General features: G+C 45.6%; 1 protein-coding gene across 11 annotated transcripts in view; it reads left to right on the forward strand.

Moving 5' to 3' along the window:
• Positions 1 to 20,233, forward strand: part of utrn (utrophin) — a 306,152-nt gene extending 285,919 nt beyond the window's left edge. For 10 of the 11 annotated variants that reach the window (XM_082976950.1, XM_082976949.1, XM_082976955.1 and 7 more), the window contains 5 exons: positions 10,274 to 10,435; positions 10,990 to 11,236; positions 14,683 to 14,758; positions 14,869 to 14,955; positions 18,861 to 20,233. In XM_082976950.1, coding sequence (XP_082833076.1) covers positions 10,274 to 10,435; positions 10,990 to 11,236; positions 14,683 to 14,758; positions 14,869 to 14,955; positions 18,861 to 18,907 — 619 coding nt within the window. In that variant the 3' untranslated portion in view covers positions 18,908 to 20,233. Of the gene's footprint in view, positions 1 to 10,273; positions 10,436 to 10,989; positions 11,237 to 14,682; positions 14,759 to 14,868; positions 14,956 to 16,583; positions 16,610 to 18,860 lie in introns of all 11 variants that reach the window. The other variant, XM_014205596.3, reaches the window with a different exon arrangement.
• The last annotated feature ends 600 nt before the right edge of the window (positions 20,234 to 20,833 follow it).

Consider the following 20,833-nt stretch of genomic DNA (forward strand, 5'->3'; position numbering starts at 1 on the left):
TCTGTGATGCTGGTTGGGGGTCTCTGGTCACCCTCTGTGATGCTGGTTGGAGATCTCTGGTCACCCTCTGTGATGCTGGTTGGAGATCTCTTGTCGCCCTCTGTGATGCTGGTTGGAGATCTCTGGTCACCCTCTGTGATGCTGGTTGGAGGTCTCTGGTCACCCTCTGTGATGCTGGTTGGAGGTCTCGGGTCACCCTCTGTGATGCTGGTTGGAGATCTCTGGTCACCCTCGGTGATGCTGGTTAGAGATCTCTGGTCACCCTCTGTGATGCTGGTTGGAGGTCTCTGGTCACCCTCTGTGATGCTGGTTGGAGGTCTCGGGTCACCCTCTGTGATGCTGGTTGGAGATCTCTGGTCACCCTCTGTGATGCTGGTTGGAGATCTCTGGTCACCCTCTGTGATGCTGGTTGGAGGTCTCTGGTCACCCTCTGTGATGCTGGTTGGAGGTCTCTGGTCACCCTCTGTGATGCTGGTTGGAGGTCTCTGGTCACCCTCTGTGATGCTGGTTGGAGGTCTCTGGTCACCCTCTGTGATGCTGGTTGGAGGTCTCGGGTCACCCTCTGTGATGCTGGTTGGAGATCTCTGGTCACCCTCTGTGATGCTGGTTGGAGATCTCTGGTCACCCTCTGTGATGCTGGTTGGAGGTCTCTGGTCACCCTCTGTGATGCTGGTTGGAGGTCTCTGGTCACCCTCTGTGATGCTGGTTGGAGGTCTCTGGTCACCCTCTGTGATGCTGGTTGGAGATCTCTGGTCATCCTCTGTGATGCTGGTTGGAGATCTCTGGTCACCCTCTGTGATGCTGGTTGGAGATCTCTGGTCATCCTCTGTGATGCTGGTTGGAGATCTCTGGTCACCCTCTGTGATGCTGTGTTTAGACGTTAGAATTAGATGATCTCTCAACCTGCTCTGATACAAGAGCTGAAATCTGCAGTTTTCCTGTTTGTGTGTGTGTGTGTGTGTGTGTGTGTGTGTGTGTGTGTGTGTGTGTGTGCAATGAAGTGGGATTTGGAAATGGTTTTCAGTGAGGACACGTTGCCCAAAAAATCAACCCACACACAAAAGAGCATATGGAGGGTTTGAGGAGGCTAGACACAACTGCATGAGCGATCTAGAATCAGAGACAGTGAGCACGATAGACAGATTGGAGAGAGAGAGTGACAGAAAGGTAGGAGGAGAGAGAGAGAGGCAGCGTGGGTAGACTAGGGTCTTGATTCTCACAGCGCGGCGCGACCAGCGCACATTCACGTGTGCGTGTCCAAATTCACGTGTCTGTGTATGCACGTGTGTTCCCTTCAGCCACCTGCCCCCCATACCTCCCTCTCTCCGCCTGCCCCCCACGCCTCCCTCTGTCCGCCTGCCCCCCACACCTCCCTCTGTCCGCCTGCCCCCCACACCTCCCTCTGTCCGCCTGCCCCCCACACCTCCCTCTGTCCGCCTGCCCCCCACACCTCCCTCTGTCCGCCTGCCCCCCACACATCCTTCTCTCCGCCTGCCCCCCACACATCCTTCTCTCCGCCTGCCCCCCACACCTCCCTCTGTCCCTCTGCCCCCCACACCTCGCTCTCTCCGCCTGCCCCCCACACCTCCCTCTGTCCCTCTGCCCCCCACACCTCCCTCTGTCCGCCTGCCCCCCACACCTCCCTCTGTCCGCCTGCCCCCCACACCTCCCTCTGTCCGCCTGCCCCCCACACCTCCCTCTGTCCGCCTGCCCCCCACACCTCCCTCTGTCCGCCTGCCCCCCACACCTCGCTCTGTCCGCCTGCCCCCCACACATCCCTCTCTCCGCCTGCCCCCCACACCTCCCTCTGTCCCTCTGCCCCCCACACTTCCCTCTGTCCCTCTGCCCCCCACACCTCCCTCTGTCCCTCTGCCCCCCACACCTCCCTCTGTCCGCCTGCCCCCCACACCTCCCTCTGTCCGCCTGCCCCCCACACCTCCCTCTCTCCGCCTGCCCCCCACACCTCCCTCTGTCCGCCTGCCCCCCACACCTCCCTCTGTCCGCCTGCCCCCCACACCTCCCTCTGTCCGCCTGCCCCCCACACATCCCTCTCTCCGCCTGCCCCCCACACCTCCCTCTGTCCCTCTGCCCCCCACACCTCCCTCTGTCCCTCTGCCCCCCACACCTCCCTCTGTCCCTCTGCCCCCCACACCTCCCTCTGTCCGCCTGCCCCCACACCTCCCTCTGTCCGCCTGCCCCCCACACCTCCCTCTGTCCGCCTGCCCCCCACACATCCTTCTCTCCGCCTGCCCCCCACACCTCCCTCTGTCCCTCTGCCCCCCACACCTCCCTCTGTCCGCCTGCCCCCACACCTCCCTCTGTCCGCCTGCCCCCACACCTCCCTCTGTCCGCCTGCCCCCACACCTCCCTCTGTCCGCCTGCCCCCCACACCTCCTTCTCTCCGCCTGCCCCCCACACCTCCCTCTGTCCGCCTGCCCCCACACCTCCTCTCTGTCCGCCTGCCCCCCACACCTCCTTCTCTCCGCCTGCCCCCCACACCTCCCTCTGTCCGCCTGCCCCCCACACCTCCCTCTGTCCGCCTGCCCCCCACACCTCCCTCTGTCCGCCTGCCCCCCACACCTCCCTCTGTCCGCCTGCCCCCACACCTCCCTCTGTCCGCCTGCCCCCCACACCTCCTTCTCTCCGCCTGCCCCCCACACCTCCCTCTGTCCGCCTGCCCCCCACACCTCCCTCTGTCCCTCTGCCTTCTCCGCTTAAAAGCTCTATTTTAAAACAGGCGGTGCTCGAGACTCCCCCAAGTACCATTTCACCACAGTAATGGACAGAACGTGCTTTTCTGCTCTGATTTTACTCTGCCTAACAACTATCTGCTTCAGAGAGCGAGAGACTCCCGAGCCCGTTGGGGAGTTGCAGCAATGAGACAAGATCTGTCTGGATCGCAATTTGGGAGAAAAAGGGGCTAATTTTTTTTTTTTATATAATACTTCATTTTTTTTTTACTACAGGAACAGGACTAGACACAGAGTCAGTGATAATCAGGTAATGATGAGGAAGAAGGTTAATGTGAGAGGAACATTAGAAGTAGAAGAGTAAAAACACTCTCCAGGCTCCAACCATTTATTCTCTCATCCTGTTTTTCCTCACATCAGCTCAGTAAGTATAACCACTGTAATTATGTTCTACCCCCTGTCTACTCAGCTAATATCCCATTATATGGCCTGCTTTCATCATTTGTTCAGAAGTAGATTTCCCACTCTACTTTTTGAGAGACATTTTATTCAATTTTTTGGAGTGTCAGCCATTTTGGGATAAGGACACAATTCGTAAATCTAAACCCAAAACAAAATGCAGCGGTAGGTCTAATGTCACACTGCATCCTTGTGTCAATGTTAACAGGTGAGTTAGCGATGCATCCTTTAAAAGGATCAAGTCCCTGGAATCTTTGGACAAGCATTTTAAACAGCTGTAAATCCTGTCTAAGCTGATTTGAACGCAGCCAATCATCAATTTGCTTGTGTGGGGTGTTTGAACAGCTTGTACTCCGCTAAGGATTAATTCTGATTCCCTTTTATTTCACGCTTTTTGATTTCAAGTGTTTTTTTTAAAGTCGTATCTAATTCTGTTCCACCTACGCTTGATCTCTAGAGGCTCTTCATCTCTTCAACTCCTCCATCTGAGTCTTAGCATGCTCACACACACTGATACACACACACATATAAACACGCACTTATGCACACACACATTGATACACACACATATAAACACGCACTTATGCACACACACACTGATACACACACACACACACACACATATAAACACGCACTTATGCACACACACATTGATACACACACATGTACTGTCATTAATTGTGTGTGTGTGTGTGTGTCGGGGTTTCCGTTCGGAAAATGTGGCGCCGGATATTAACCTGCAACATTTTAATTTACCGGACATTTGAGAAATTTACCGGACCCATATGCGTTGAGTGTGTAACCTGATTATGGCATCCACCCACGGTGCTCAGAATGACAGAAATCACATTTAGAATATGGTCATTCACATTAACAGAGCATGCTTGTCAAGGATGCAACGATGTGCCGTCCTTCTTCCCCAATTCTGATGTGCACTTTGAACAAAAACTGTCCACATGTACTTTTCCTCAGCCAACATGACGATTAATGAACAGCAAAATCACTAGCCTGTCAATCCACTGTAGTAGAAAAGTTTAGTCTACCTATTCTATTGGTCAGCTTGCTGAGAAAGAAATAGCCTATTCCTAAACAGACTTTGGGACGGTTGTGGGACGATAGATCCCAAATTCCTCCAACCAGTAGGCCTAGGCTACATAAAATAAACTTTAAAAAACAAGTAGTCTGATGCTACAGATCAGAACGTTTAGCTTAAAATGATGATAAACTATTATTTCTTCACATTATAAGCACAGCAATGCACACAAGGCAGTAGGCTACGCGCCAATGTTCGTTCCATAATGCAATTAGCGGGAAAACACTGTTGTCGAAAGGGCACTCCACATGTGAGCGGTTTCATGTGACAGATGAAAGTATCTAGAAATGTAGAAAGAGAGATCTAATAGGCTAATTTGAAGCAAGGTAAGACATGCCTCATATGTATTAAAACGTTCAGGTTTCAAACAATTAAATATATGTTTTCAAAATGCATACTGCCTCCAGCTCACTGTAAAGTGGTGTGTGACACACTGATGAAGCCTGCCTTCAGTTACCATTTGATGCATCGTTTAGAACAACTGGGAGCTCCGAAAACGTCACTTCCTTCCGACTTCAGTGTCATCGAAACAACTGGGAACTGGGGAAAAAAACGAGCTCCGACTGGGGAAAAAAACCTTTTGAACGGTCATCCAATCCGGAATTCCAACTCAGGAACTCGGGCCTCTTTCTAGAGCTCTGACTTTCCGACCTGAAGATCACGTCATGTTTTGACCTCGTATTTTTCAGAGTTCCTGGTTGTCTTGAATGCACCACAAGATGCTACAGCAGCAGCTCTGGCACTGTCTGACAGATTTTCCACTCATAGGCTCTGTATCTGTATGCTGTACACATGTGATAAATAACATACATAACCAATATACTTTACACACATGCCAATTTAATTCCACAAAATTATGCTAATGAACCTATAAGCATGACTTGTGAAATGTTTTTCCATCGCCTGGTATTTTTATCATTCAATAGGATAAAAGCATTATTTCGCCATGGGATTTTTTCTTCTTCTCCCGGACAATTGGCCGGTGGCAATTTTATTCATCGGCTTTTCGATTTTTTTATTGCACAATAAACGTCTATTACCGGCTAACGGAAACCCTGGTGTGTGTGTGTGCATGCGTACTTGTTTGTGTGTGTTACTTGGCTGTCTCGTACTGTTTCTGATCCATCCAGTGGAGCCTTCACACTCTTTGCATTTGGAACAGTATGCCAGCTGAGTGATGGCACCTTTGAACAGTCTTGGCAGAACATTTATGCGTGTGCTTGCTTTTATGCATGCGTACATGTGTGCGTGTTCACGTTTGCGGGCGTGCGTGTGTGTGTGTGTGTGTGTGTGTGTGTGTGTGTGTGTGTGTGTGTGTGTGTGTGTGTGTGTGTGTGTGTGTGTGTGTGTGTGTGTGTGTGCCCTGCTATGCATTTGTTTCCAGGCGTTTTATCTGGTAGAAAAGCCTTAATGAGAAAGCCAGAGAGCTGCTTATTGTGTGTTATCTCCTGCAAAGGCTCAGTGTTGTCATTGATGCTGCTGTTAATCACCAAGGAGACAGGACTCTTTCTGCTTGTCCTTCCTCTCTTCTCTGTCTCCTTCCCCTCAGTCTTTCAATCTCTCTCTCTCTCTCTCTCTCTCTCTCTCTCTCTTTCTTTCTGATAATAATAATTATTTCTGTCTTTGTCTTTCTTTCTATATTTTTCTCTCGCTCCCTCTGAACCTCCCTTTCTCTCTCCCTACAGTCTCTCTCTCCCTCCTTCTGTTCCACTCTCTTACACATCATCTGATTTGGCTCTAGTAGTATCAAGCTTTACCTTTGGGCTTAAACCAGGCTTCTCATTCAACTCTGAACTCAATATACCCCGCTTTGCATCACAGAGAAAAACAACACAAAAATGCTCTGAAATGAACCATTTGAAGCCCCCCTCCTCTGCTCCCCCTCAAACCTCCACACAAACAACTCCATAGCACCGGTCCCACTATAGGGTTTGAAATCTCATTGTAAGTATGGCATGAAAGAGTTGAGACGTTTTCTGGGCCTAATTTGGGCTCTCAGCTTCAGTCTGCTGCCTGTGCTTTGTGATGTTCTAGGCACAGAGCCCTGAACCCATTGTTTAACTAAAGCAAACAAACACTGTCCTTTTCTAACACTACCTCTTGCAATCTCTCTCTCTCTCTCTCTCTCTCTCTCTCTCTCTCTCTCTCTCTCTCTCTCTCTCTCTCTCTCTCTTTCTCTCTCTCTCTCTCTCTCTCTCTCTCGCTCGCATTCTCTCTCTCTCTCTCTCTCTCTCTCTCTCTCTCTCTCTCTCTCTCTCTCTCTCTCTCTCTCGCATTCTCTCTCTCTCTCTTGCATTCTCTCTATCTCTCTCTCTCTCTCTTGTGCTCTCTCTCATTCACTCACTATTTAATTGGTTGCTCCCAGCACAGTTGAGGTTTCACCCTGGCCCTCCCTATATGAGCTTCTCTTCACAGTTCCTGTCTTCCTTCTCCATATTTACTCCCTCATATACACACAGTTTATTAGGTACACCACCTCATTCACAAAAATGGATCGCTCCTACAGACAGTGAGTCTCGTGGCCTTGATTGATATATAAAGCAGGCATCAAGGCATTCAGTTACTGTTCGATGGAACATTAGAATGGGTGAAACGAGTGACTTAAGCTACTTTGAGTGTGGTATGATTGTCGGTGCCAGGCGTGCCAAATCCAGTATCTCAGAGACAGCCGCCCTCCTCAGCTAGGGTTTACTGAGAATGATGCGACAAACCAAAAACATCCAGTTTTATTATTATTATTATTGTTTTATTTTTTTACTGACTTTATTGTCCCCATGGGGAACATTTTGTTGCGGTGTCTTGTACACGTTTAAAGTGGCGTTTAAATACAAAACAAATTGACAATACAACATTCATAACGGCCCTTACTGGGTGGATAGGAGCATTAGCCCAAGCTATTTAGGAGGGATATCACACATGGCACAAATGATTGTCTAGTTCTGTTTTTTCTGTCTAGGGGTGCTCTATACTTGCGCCTAGAGGGAAGTAGTTCAAAGTCCAGGTACAGGGGATGGCTTGGGTCTGAAATGATTTTGTGAGCCTTGCTGAGGGCCCTGACCTTAAAGATCTCATCCAGGCCTGTGTGTTTGACTCCAAGTACCTTGCTTGCTGTGGTGATAATCCTTTTCAGCATATTTCTCTGGCTGACAGTGACATTGCCAAACCAACAAACAATACTAAAAGTTAAAATACTCTGAATGAAAGATTTGTAAAAGAGTCAGTATAGTACAGTCAGCGGCAGTCTTGTGGGCAAAAACAGCTAGCTGATGAGAGAGTTTGAAGGAGAATGGCAAGAATTGCGCAAGCTAATAGGCGGGCCACAAACAGACAAATAACACTGTGCAGTACAACAGTGGTTTGCAGAATGGCATCTCAGAATGCACAATTCGTCGATCCTTGTTACAGATGAGCTATTGCAGGCTCCAGTGGACACGTGATCACCAACACTGGACAATGGAGGAGTGGAAAAACATTGCTTGGAACATGACAGTGAGTTCACTGAGTGGCCTGGTCAGTTCCCAGACCTCAACACAATAGAACATCTTTGGAATGAGATGGAACGGGCTGTACGCAGCATGACTGTACTGCCGTCCAATCTGCAGCAACTGCGTGATGTCATCGTATCAGCATGGACCAACATCCCTGTGGAACGTTTCCGATAGCTTGTAGAAGGCCCCGAAGAATTCAGGCTGTTCTGGAGGCAAAGCAGGGTCTGACCCGGTACTAGATGGGTGTACCTAATAAAATGGCCTGTGTATAATGTCTAGATGTTTATCTCTCCGCCTGGCTCTTATGTCATTATCTACGTCTCAGTGATTTCAGACAAGGCACTCATTTTATAAGGAAAGAAGATTGATAGATAACATGTCTTTGAGATGAGAAGGGTGTTTGTCAGGTGTGTGTGTGTGTGTGTGTGCTTGCATGTGTGTATGGGTGTGAAGCTCTGTGTGGTGGAGTGAGCACTAATAGAAGCATCGATCACGCGGTACAGAAGGAGGACAAACTGAATTTCTATTAAACTTCATAGTTTTATAGCTTCATAGCGCATTCCATTCCTACACCACATCACAGCTCTTAGCCTTGAGGCAGACACACTGACTGACAAGTTGGACTCTTTATCTGTAGAATATCATGGAGAACCTGAATACCTGTACGGCTGTGGTATTTCAGTCACATTTCTTGGCTCTTGTTTATAATATTTCAATAGTGGTAAGGAGGAGGAGTCTACCGCATCTGGAAGCGACTTCGCCATTCATTGTCTTGATTCAGGTTCACTCAAACTTCATTTTAATCTTTGTTTGACTATTGACAGTTACAGCTGATTTCGGGATTGTATAAATCGATTCGCTCTCTGAATTGTTTAATCAAACTTTTTGCCGTCAGCTCCTAATATCGAGGCATAAAAACAACAATTTGTCTCCTGAATTAGCCAAACTGAGCTTACATGCGCTTTAGGCCTGAGCTTGTTTTCTTGGGTAAACTAGCTGGCTAGGTGAACTATGCTAGTTTTTGTCCTCATTGCCAAACTTCATAAATACTGCACCCTCAACTCCTTTGCTAGTAATACAATAATGCAACTAAGAAATTAGCTGGAAACAAAATGTAAAATGATTTATTGTTTTGTTGAATATTCATGACTGAATCAAGATTTCTGTCGTAAGACGATGGTGATGAAGGATATCACTACTTCAGTTTTGCGGTCCACCAACGTCATTGGTGTAAGATTACCTAGACGTTTCTGACTGGTCTTGGAACTGTGACAACAGGCAGCCTCTCACCGCTTGGATCAATGGGATATGTAGTGATTTTACCAACACAGCCAGATATGTACACAGTCTTGTACCTTTTAACCGTTTTTAAACTGACTATTGTATTTGTTGATTAAATCTGACTTCATTAATATAATGAGTTATCCAGGAATTTCACAAGATAATTGACATTCGAAAACTTGAGAAAATAGCAACTCTACAAAGCTCCAATGGCTACAATAAATGGCAAAATTACTTCCAGACACGAAGGATCCACGGAGCTCCTTCTCCTCACCTCTCTATACTCTATCCCATCGGCAGAGGTTTTTAGCCATAATTCTCCAAGAATAGGAGTACTCGTCCTCGTCCTTGCCAACACAATAGATCCGCCTGTGAAACAAAACATGTTTCGTCCAGAAATCTTTTCATATACTAAACACTCTGAATATGCATGTAATGTTAATGAGGACCTAGCCAAACCACAGAATGAAAACTGGATTGACAATAGACATTGTGCATGGATGGAGAAAATGTATCCAAGGAGAGCCAACATGGCATCCAGTTTCAATTAAAACCACTGCTTTCAGCTTGGCCAAATGGAAACGGTCTCTCTGGCTGTCAGTGTGGCTCTGGCGATGGATGGCACTTCCTGTGGTAATGGACAGGGGGCTGAGTAATCCTACCCCTCCGTGCGTGTGTGCGCACGCGCATGTGTGATGGTTTGTGATAGTTTAATCCCTATAATCCCTGGGGGTGTGTGGGTGTGGGTGTGGGTGTGTGTGTGTGTGTGTGTGTGTGTGTGTGTGTGTGTGTGTGTGTGTGTGTGTGTGTGTGTGTGTGTGTGTGTGTGTGTGTGTGTGTGTGTGTTAGAGTGAAGGTGACAGCTGTGGTTTAGCAAGACCTGCCTACCGCATCTCAGATCCTCCAAATATGACACAGAGAAACTTGAAGCCATCATTCTCTCTCTTTCACCCCCTCTCTCCCCATCTGTCTTCTTCCTCCCCCTTCTCTCTCTATCTCTGTCATGTGGTTATCTGATGGTTGAGATCAACAGATCTACAGCTCCCAGCCACACAGTACAGTCCTGCAACAGCCAAAGCTGAAGTTAAAACCACTGAGTCTGTTTAATGGAAACACAATCAAGATGGACAACAAAGCTCCTTGAACTTAAACTTTGACCGAAGTGGAGCACGCTCTCTCGCAATGTATCTAATATAATGAAGCTCTTTAAGAATGACAAGAAGCACGTGTTATTTAGTTCATTTGTATATATTTTCCCATAGGGACGATGAGCATGCTCTGATCCTGCAGTACTGCCAGACCCTGGGGGGGGAGGGGTCTCCCTGCAGCCAGCCCCAGAGCCCCGCCCAGATCCTACAGGCCGTGGAGAGGGAGGAGCGTGGGGAGCTGGAGCGAATCATCCAGCGCCTGGAGGATGAGCAGAGGTACGCGATAGGTCAGCGGAGTAGTCTGTCAAATGTCAGCGCTACTGTGTTCCGCCCACTTACTAAAAGTGATGCTCAGCACACACACACACACACACACACACACACTGTCTCATTCAGCTCTCGCTCCTCCCCCCTTCATCTCTCTCTACCTCTACCTCTTTGATTGGTGGATAGAGGTAGTGTAAGGACAATGGTGACTGTGCACTCACTCTATTATTCTCGGAGCTGCTGTGTCTCTGTCTGAGGCAGTGGCTGTATCTGAGTGATTTAGCTCTGCTCACAGTCTTCTTTATGAGCCAGGCTATAAACGCCAGCTGAAGTACCACAGGCAGTCTGGAGCCAACAGCTCTATACAGTTGTAAACAGAGACGGACACAGGCCAGGACCTCTCTGTACAGTGGCTTTACATAGGATTGTACTGAGGGGGGGCCAGGAAGATTTTAGTAGTGCTGTTGGGCTCATATTATATGTGCAGGAATGATTGTGTGGTGTGTCGTGTGTGTGTTGGACTTCTGCATCTCCCTAATCCCATCGCTGGGTGTCTCCCCCAGGACCCTGAAAAGGGAGTATGAACAGCTGAAGGAGCAGCACGGGGACCAGCGAGGGCCTGGGTCTGTGGGGCATTGGGACCCTGAGGGGTCCTCTCACCCCGGGGGTCCTGGCGAGGCTGACCTGCTGGCTGAGGCCAAACTGCTCCGGCAGCACAAGAGCCGTCTGGAGGACCGCATGCACAAACTGGAGGAGCACAACAAGCAGCTGGAGTCCCAGCTCCACCGGCTCAGGCAGCTACTGCACCAGGTGGGCCACAAATAGAGGGACACGTACAGTATACACACACACACACACACACACACACACACACACACACACACACACATGCATGTTCCACCTGTGGAATGACTTATATTTTACTGATCACGCAACAATAGCAATTCCTTCTCAGCCCTAGAAAGTGTCCTTGTTTGTATCATAACTCATTCATCTAAAGTTAGAATCTGATCACAGTGATTTGTCTTTGGGCGGGCCGCCTGTTTCTAGAAATACATTTTCGGAATGAAAAAATGCTTTAATTGTAAACTTAAATGACTAAATCCAGATAGAAAGTATGTACAGTAGAACATTTTATGAACCAATATATTTTTTTATAATTGAGAACTAACAATTACCAAAATAAAAACTAGACAGACGGTCATGGAGAATAAGAAAAACAATGAATTTAGCAGTATAGATTTTAGTATATTTGAGCAAAAGAACACAGCATTAGCCACAACAAAATGCATGAAATTGCAGGAAAATAGCTCTAAAAATGAAACAATTTCTCTCAGCTCCATAGAAAAATGTGTAGAATTGCAGGAAATGATCTTAAATATGAAAACATTGCCACGTGAACCACATAAGCCCCTAGTTGATGTAGAAAGATCCCTGTATTGTGAGTATTCCTCCCAGGGCTACGATGCACACCCTACTCAGTAACCCAATCCATCTCTGCTCTGTTTATGCCTCTCCTGATCACTCAATAAGTTTAGATGACTTTTTAGCTGTGTGGAAAATAGAAGCCAACCAACCGAATGGAGTCGGTCAGAGTTGGTGAACAGTATTGACTCAGGTCTCTGGAGCTGGAGGCTGTGATGGATAATCTGGATTCTTGAAGCAGTACTTGGAGTTAAATCATATCCAGGTTTATTTCCCTGTTTTTTTATATATTTAAAACTTGGGGGAAATGGAATGGGAACAATAATTAAAATCCTAGTGGCATTCTCTCGCCCGGCAGGCCTGTTCCTGCCCAAAACATTCTGCTCAGTTAGCCACACAGGTGTGTGGAATCTGCTCATTATGAGTGCTGTTGGGGGTGGCCCGGCTGTAGTGGCGCTCTCCACTGCCATGGTGCTGACCTGTTTTCGCTGTTCTCCCGTGCTGACTAACGCTAGTTATCCACAGCTCACAGGTTAACATAACATTCCTTCATTTAGTTACAACAGAGGCAGAGCGTTAGGCAACCTCAGCCTGGGGAAGATAACGTGACTCTGCTGATTCTTAGGGGATAAAGGGCTCATGTTAAACCTTATAAGACACACACCATTTCTTCCAGAGCCCAGAGTCCTGAGCTAACCAGATCCCGACTATATGATGGGAGAAACAAATCCAAATTAGAATGAGTAATCCTACAAACGTGCTCTGACATTCACAGAAGAGATTTTCATATTTTCAGCCCAGCATTGTCAGTTTATGACCAAACAAATGTGTTGTCTAGATTCATCACAACGAGGACATCAACAGTTTTACAATATTACAACTTAGTGTAGTAATATTGAAGGGAATTCTCTTAACTCCGAATGAATTGTAATCAAATCTAATCAAATTGTATTTGTCACATGAGCCGAATACAACCTTACCGTGAAATGCTGATTTACAAGTCCTTAATCAACAATGCCGTTTTAAGAAAAATAAGAGTTAAGAAAATATTTACTAAATAAACTAAAGTAAAAAAATAAAAGAGTAGCAATAAAATAACAATAACGAGGCTATATACAGGGGGCACGGGTTAGTCCAGGTCATTGAGGTAATATGTGTATATGTGTACATGTAGGTAGGTGTAAAGTGACTATGCATAGATAATTAACAGCGAGTAGCAGCAGCGTAAAAAAAAGTGGGGTGGCAATGTAAATAATCTGGGAAGCCATTTGACTGGCTGTTCAACAGTCTTATAGCTTATGGGTAGAAGTTGTTAAGAAAGCTTTTTGACCTAAACATGGTGCTCCAGTACCGCTTGCCTTGCGGTAGAAGAGAGAACAGTCTATGTCTAGGGTGGCTGGGGTCTTTGGCAATTTTTAAGGTCTTCCTCTGACACCGCCTGGTGTAGAGGTCCTGGATGGCAGGAAGCTTGGCCCCAGTGATGTACTGGGCAGTACGCACTACCCTCTGTAGCGCCTTGCGGTCGGAGGCCGAGCAGTTTCCATACCAGGCAGTGATGCAACCCATCAGGATGCTCTCGATGGTGCAGCTGTAAAACCTTTTGAGGATCTGAGGACCCATAACAAATCTTTTCAGTCTCCTGAGGGGGGATAAGCATTGTCGTGCCCTCTTCACGACTGTCTTGGTGTGTTTGGACCATGATAGTTTGTTGGTGATGTGGAGACCAAGGAACTTGAAGCTCTCAACCTGCTCCACTACAGCCCGTCGATGAGAATGGGGTTGTGTTCGGCCCTCCTTTTCCTGTAGTCCACGATCATCTCCTTTGTCTTGATCACATTGAGGGAGAGGTTGTTGTCCTGGCACTACACTGCCAGGTCACTGACCTCCTCCCTATAGGCTGTCTCATTGTTGTCGGTGATCAGGCCTGCCACCGTTGTCGTCGGCAAACTTAATGATGGTGGTTATCAATGATAAATGATGTATTTTGTGTTGTTGCAGTTTTTATTAGAGCGCTGTTGTGCAGCTCTGTGCAGTCAGTACTATTATAAGTGAGCCCTGAAGACGCTGTGAGAATGCTCTGGAGACATTTCCATCACATTAACCTTTACTACAGCTGGGGGCAGGAGAGGAGGAAGGAGAGGAGAGAGGGATGGGATAGGCAGGGAGGATGCATTGATTCTGTCTCTGGAAGGCTAAGGGGCATGTTGGACTTGATAGTAAATGTCAGTGGACATCAGGTGCCCTATTCTGTAGATCTCAGGCGTGGTGTGTGTGTGTGTGTGTGTGTGTGTGTGTGTGTGTGTGTGTGTGTGTGTGTGTGTGTGTGTGTGTGTGTGTGTGTGTGTGTGTGTGTGTGTGTGTGTGTGTGTGTGTGTGTGTGTGTGTGTGCGCGTGCGTGCGCACGCCCTTTTTCATGAATGAAAGTCAAGAAATGAAACAAACACATTGCCAAACCCTTAGAGATTCATCTGAACTCAGACGGGGAGTGACAGTGACACGTTTGGAAGAGGGCTATAGACACATTATAAATATCAGTACATGTGATGACAGGTCTTTCATCCAGCCCCATCGAGTCACACTGTGTGCTATTCCCTTGTTTGGGACTGATGATTCATACGTAGTTGGTTTGAAGTCGTCACCAGTGAAGTATGCCACTATGAATAATGAAGAGTGGGTACTATGTTTTAGTAATGATGCTTGTCCCCTCCCTCTTTCCCTGCTATATTTTTTACTTTTCTTTCTGTCTTTCTTCTTGTGTTTCTCTCCCTTCTTCTCTTCACCTCTTCTTGTCTTACTTGATCCTCGTTCATCCTCTTCTTTCCCTCTCTCAGCCGGAGATGGACTCCAGGGTGAATGGAGTGTCGTCCCCCAGCATGCAAGAACGAGGGGCCCTCACCGAACACACAGGTCGGTTCAACTAACACACAGACACACACACACACACACACACACACACACACACACACACACCACACACATACAACCACTAAACTGGTGTGTGTGTGTGTGTGTTTCAGATGAGCTGTTGGACCACCCACACAACCGCAGCTCTGACCTGGCAGACATCATGGAACAGATAAACCACACCTTCCCTGCATGCAGTCGTAAGTCCTCTCCTTTACCTCAAACACTTCCTCCCTCTCCTCCCATCTTCCCTCTGTTTACCTCTTCCATTCTCCTTGCCTCCTCTCACTCACTATCTCTCGCTGTCTTCTCTCATTCTGTCTTTCATTCTTCTCTCTCCTCTTCTTCCTCTGCCCCTTGTTTTCTCATCCTCCATCCTCCTCTCTACCTCACCTTTCTTCTACTCCTCCTCCTCCCCTCCCCTCTCTATTCCATCCCCACTCTTTCTCTCACTCACCACTTAGCTAGTGTGTGTGTGGGTGGTAGTGTTCGGGCTGGAGCAGATTCTATTCTTCACACTAAAATAGCTGCCGTCTGTCCCTTTGAGGTTCACTACTCTCCACTTTAATTCAGCAGTCATGTGTTTGGAGCTGAAAATAAAGGGTATGCTATGTCGTCTTCTCTGTTTAGATGCAGTATTTATCATGTGCAATGTGACTGCAGCGAGGAGAGAAGTTTGAAACCCTCTCACACAGTCAACTTATACATAGCGCCTAGAGCTTCTTCTGCCCATGTGACCTGGCCCAGGGTATCCAGTAAAATGGAGGAAGAAATACGCTCCATGGGTATCATAGAATGAGACAAAAAGTGTTGGATTAGTGAATTACCTCAAAGTGACTTTAAATTGCATTTTGAGTGAGTGGAAAATCTATCTGGAGTTTAGTTAAAAATCTATTATAATCTAGATGCTGCTGCGGGGCTATCAATACCGGTTTACTGCTCACCTGGCGGGCATAACGGCTCAACGATCTCAACATCCATCGCAACAACACTTAAAGATAATACTTAGTTTATGACTGTGTGTGTAGGAGGGGTCCATATGCATCTGAACTTAGGCTTCAACCAATCAGTTTTGATGCATGGAGTAAGGTTGCAAAAGGAGGGAATATTACTGGAAACTTTGCGAGTTTACCAGTAAACTACCTGAAATGTGGTATCTTTCAAGGATTTGATGTAATCTATCTCAACACATCTAGTGGCCCTTTAGGGTACTTCATATTTGTACAGGTGTCTGTAATTATTTCTGGCCCTACTGTATGTGTGGCCTTATCACATGTAAAATATATAAAAAAAAATAAAATAGAATGACAAAGCTGTAAAACATTATCCTAACTATAAACCATCAACTTAGTGAATAGCATGAAATACCCTTTATATATATTTTTACACACTATCTTTCTATGTCAGTATGTATTTGTTGTCAATGTTTTGGCATCAAACTGGTGGCAGTTGTGAAAAAAGGCAATAGTTGGGCGAGTTGCAGAGGTAACTGGAAATAATGAAAACATTTGTGTATGCTTTTTCATTAGTTAGGCTATTTTCTCTTGAACCATAAGGTCTATTTACTAGAAACTCATGGACAATATGGAGACCGATATAATTTTAAAAAATGATGTATGGAAACCTACAGTATATATGAATAAATGTTTTTCAAGTATAAATGACCAAAGTTACAATAGATTACCATAAATGTTCTGTTAATTACCCAAATGACTGAAGATTCCGGTAACTTTAGTAAACTACTGGTAGCTTTGCAACCCTAGCATGGAGGTTGCAAAGAGTCAATATTGTGTTTTTTCTCATAAAGTTGTTTCTGTTTCACTTGTAGCTTCAAGCCTCTCCTCGAGACCACAGGTAAGCTGTATTTCTCATCCACCTGCATATTGCCTGTTTCATTCAGGACCTGATAAGAGGAAATTAGCTGGAGCTCATTTCGTGAAGGCTGAATGAGTGCAAATGAGGAAAAAATTTATACTGTTGCTAGTTACTTGGCAGGCAGTCCAACTGGTCAAAGAACTGAATGTGTAAGAGATTCAGCCTCTCTCTGGAGGAAAATGGCAGTTTGGTGCTTATCAAGGGGTGTAGATGAGGAGAGAGAGCAACAAAACAGTGTGGAACACGCACACATACACACACACACAGAGAAAATAAAATAGATCAATGAGGTCTCCTTCACCTATGTTGCAAATGGAGGCAGAGATGGATTCTGAAGCTCAGTAGAATAGCAGCAAAAGTTATTGACAGTGACCTGCTCTTAGTCTAATTTCTGTTTACTCTGCTCTTTCTCTCACACCCTCTATTTCTCTCTCTCTCTTTCTTTCTCTCTCATCTCTAAACATTTCAGCCCTTCTCCACTCTCCCCATTGCCTTTACAAGCCAGTTAACCCATTTATTTATTACAGGTAGTATCTGGACGCTCCTTCACAGGGGCCTATTTCTTTTCCCTCTCCTGTTTTTCTTCTTCTTCCCTTGACATCCATTATGTTAGCCAGTGCTATCTGCTTTCTTTCTTATATTTAATTCAACCTGGGTCAGGTTTGGTATTTATGTTGTCTTATGCACTCGTCGTGAACACAGGGAGAAATGTGCTTAGGACCACTTCTTCTTATCTCTTTTCTTCCCTTCTTTCTTATTGAACTCCATTAAGTTGGTCCTTTGTAGCTCAGTTGGTAGAGCATGGCAATTGTAACGGCAGGGTTGGGGGTTCGATTCCCGGGACCACTCATACTGTATGGAAAATGTATGCACGCATGACTGTAAGTCGTTTTAGATACAAGTGTCTGCTAAATACCATATATGATGTTATTAAAAGTGGTTCCTGTAGGTTGTTCTAAGCCCAGAGTGTGGTTGAATAGGTTTTGATGTCCATTCAGAAGCCAGCCTATTGTTCCAAGGAGCATACCCCGGTGTTACATTAAAGGGATACTTTGGGATTTTGGCAATGAGGCCCTTTATCTACTTCCCTGCAGTCAGATTAACTTGTGGATACCATTTTTATGTCTCTGTGTCCAGCATGAAGGAAGTTAGGGATAGGTTCCTGAGCCAATGCTAACTTGCGTTACCCATATACTTCCAGTCATTGTGCTATCTGCTAGCATAGATACCCATAGACTTCCAGTCATTGCGTCAGCGCTAGTTAGCATTGGCTCGCAAAACTACAGTACCTCTAGCTTCCTTCATACTGGACACAGAGACATACTAATGGTCTCCATGAGCTCATCTGACTGCGGGGAAGATACAGGGCCTCATTGCCAAAATCCCGAAGTATCCCTTTAAAAAGCATTTCCCAGAATCCTAAGTGCCCAGCTGTGTCCCTGATCTCTCCTCTCTCTAAATGGTTGTGACGGGCTTGAGGGACTGCCAATCTGCCCTGATTGCATTTTCAGGAGCTTCTGATACTTTCCATTCAATATCTGCAGATTAAGAGAAATTACTGTTGTTTACATCAAAACATAGTGGAAGATCATTATTTTCTATGCATCCCTGAACTCTCGTGCCTTGCCTATAATAGAGATAGATAACTTTGGGTGGACTAATTTAAATGCTCTACATTTAGGAAGAGTGTATCTGCTCTACTTAATGTGCATTTTACCTCTGTAACGCGGGTCGTATAAAGGGGACCAAGGCGCAGCGTGTAGAGTGCTCATATTTACTTTTAATGAATATACTTTTTAACAAAACAACAAAACGACCGACAACAGTTCCGTCAGGTGACATACACTAAACAGAAAACAATTACCCACAAAACCCAGGAAGAAAAACCCCTACTTAAATATGATCTCCAATCAGAGGCAACGAGGATCAGCTGTCTCCAATTAGAGATCAACCCAAACAACCCCAACATAGAAATAGAAAAACTAGAACTTAAACATAGAAATAGAAAACATAGAACAACCCAAAACACCCCCTGTCACGCCCTGACCTACTCTACTATAGAAAATGACATCTTACTAGGGTCAGGACGTGACAACCTCAGTAATTACCCAGAGATAAGAGGAAGACCCTATTTGGTCTTGCCAACTTTGTTTAGTCTGGCTAATGTGTGTGTGTGTGTAGATGTGTAGATGTTCTAATAAATAATGTGTGTGTTTTGTCTATGTTTCAGGTGATGTGAGAGCCATCAGCAAAGAGGAAGGTGTGTGTGTTTTCTGAGAGACAGAAACATTTCCAAACACACAGCTTCTACGCTTTCCCTCGCTAAACTTTTCAGAAGGACAGATGGAGAGCTAGACCCCCTAGCAAGAGACCCCCGGTAAAACCCAAAGACACACAGGACCGCAGAACTTTACTACTATTACCACGTCGTCGTCTTGTACTATGCAAAATGTACATTTTATTAACTGTAGATTGTACCTGGAGTCGGTTAAACATTTGTCAGTAATTTGTATGAATTTGCCGATGATTATGGGGGTTCGGGGGCTTTGTATAACAACATATGGTTTTTGTGGGATTTGTTTTGTTTTTTGTTCTGCTTTCACTGGGAATCAAACTCCTCCCTGCTTCTACCCTACTGCCGTCATCACGGGGGACATGGTAACTGTTTTTATATCCAATTTGGGGAAGGTGGCCCATTTTAAGATTATCGCCTCAAATGATCGTTTTAGACAATAAGCTCTGTGTCTGTCCTCAAAGCATCACATTTGTTTTGAAAATGTTTTTCCTCCCTTTAAAGCGTTATTCATGCGATTCTGTCGGCGTTGTCATGCCTGCCGCAATTGCGACGTTAACGTAACCCCTTCTGTGCCTATACAGTTGTCATTCCAAGTGTGGCAGACTGATTTAACGTTGTAGTAATTAAGTTGGATTGTTGTATAAAGGAGAGAGGGGCGGAAACTATAAATTAATGGAACCTTAAGCTGTTCTGAAATAATCACATTTGTAAGAGGCCCACGGTCCATCATTGTGTAGAATAGTTTTATAAATATATGTTTTAAAAAAAATCAGAAGAAAGCCATGATTGCCTTGCTACCTCAGACAAACACCTTTTCATTTGTGTGGTCTGTAACTTGTTTAATTTCCATTTTACTGTACTCACAACAAGAAAACAAACCGAAAAGCATTCTAAACGTGTTGCTTATAGAGGTGTACTGCGGTGGGGAGATACCCAACAGAGTAAAATAACAGACAAAACACAAAGACATCCTATTAGCTTACCACCCATGGGTCTTGTGGTCTTTCTACGCTGCCCCGAATCGGTATACTGTGTCTGGCTCTGTTGATTTCCCCCTGTCAGACCTCTAGCACTGCTCTCTCTGAGTTATGCGTTGTGTTTTGTGCTATGCTATTCTGTAAAACTTGTTAGTTTTAACAACGCTATTATAACCTCCTCCAACTATGTCCTTGGACTTCTGATGATGATAATATAGTGTACAATGGCAGAACAGCGTCTTTCCTGAGGTATGTAGTATAGATTGACCACACTACATGTAATATGGCTACATACTGTATGTTTTATTCTAAATAAATTTTTATAACAACTTTTATTTCTCTGGACTTTTGCTTCAAGGACCTATTAACAATGCGTGCTTCCCCAGAATACATTGGTCTACACTACAAGCTGGCAACACTACAAGCCGGCAACAGCGAAACAAGTGTGAAAAATGGCTAGATCCTTTATAGTGTTTGCCGTAAAAATGTCCACCAAATGTTAAACAGTTAGGAAATCAAGTGACATTGTGAATACTGAATAGTGTCGTTAGCGTTGTTGTCAGTTTGTCACAGACAGCAACCCAGTAGATATTGCCTTCTAATGTAAAGCATTCTATCACAATTCATTCATTTTTAAGCAAATACATATGTAAACATATTTACCGCCCTATTTGCAAACGTTTCATCAGGAGAGAATCTCCCGGCATTCAACAGCATCCCATGGTGGCCATCCATAATGGCTAGGAAGGAAATGGTCCTCGTTATGAGCAGAAATCTACCACGTCGCCTCGCGCCCACCACAGACTTCATCACTATTATTATTTATCAAAGGAATTGATTGCGCAGCGTGAGGTTCTGCCATTATAATATGTTACAAGAGGAATGCTCTGAGCGGGAAATGAGAGAAGAACTGAATGATGGGAAGTAATT

This window comes from Salmo salar, chromosome 06 (assembly GCF_965601325.2).
Source record: "Salmo salar chromosome 06, fSalSal1, whole genome shotgun sequence".
NCBI lineage: Eukaryota > Metazoa > Chordata > Actinopteri > Salmoniformes > Salmonidae > Salmo > Salmo salar.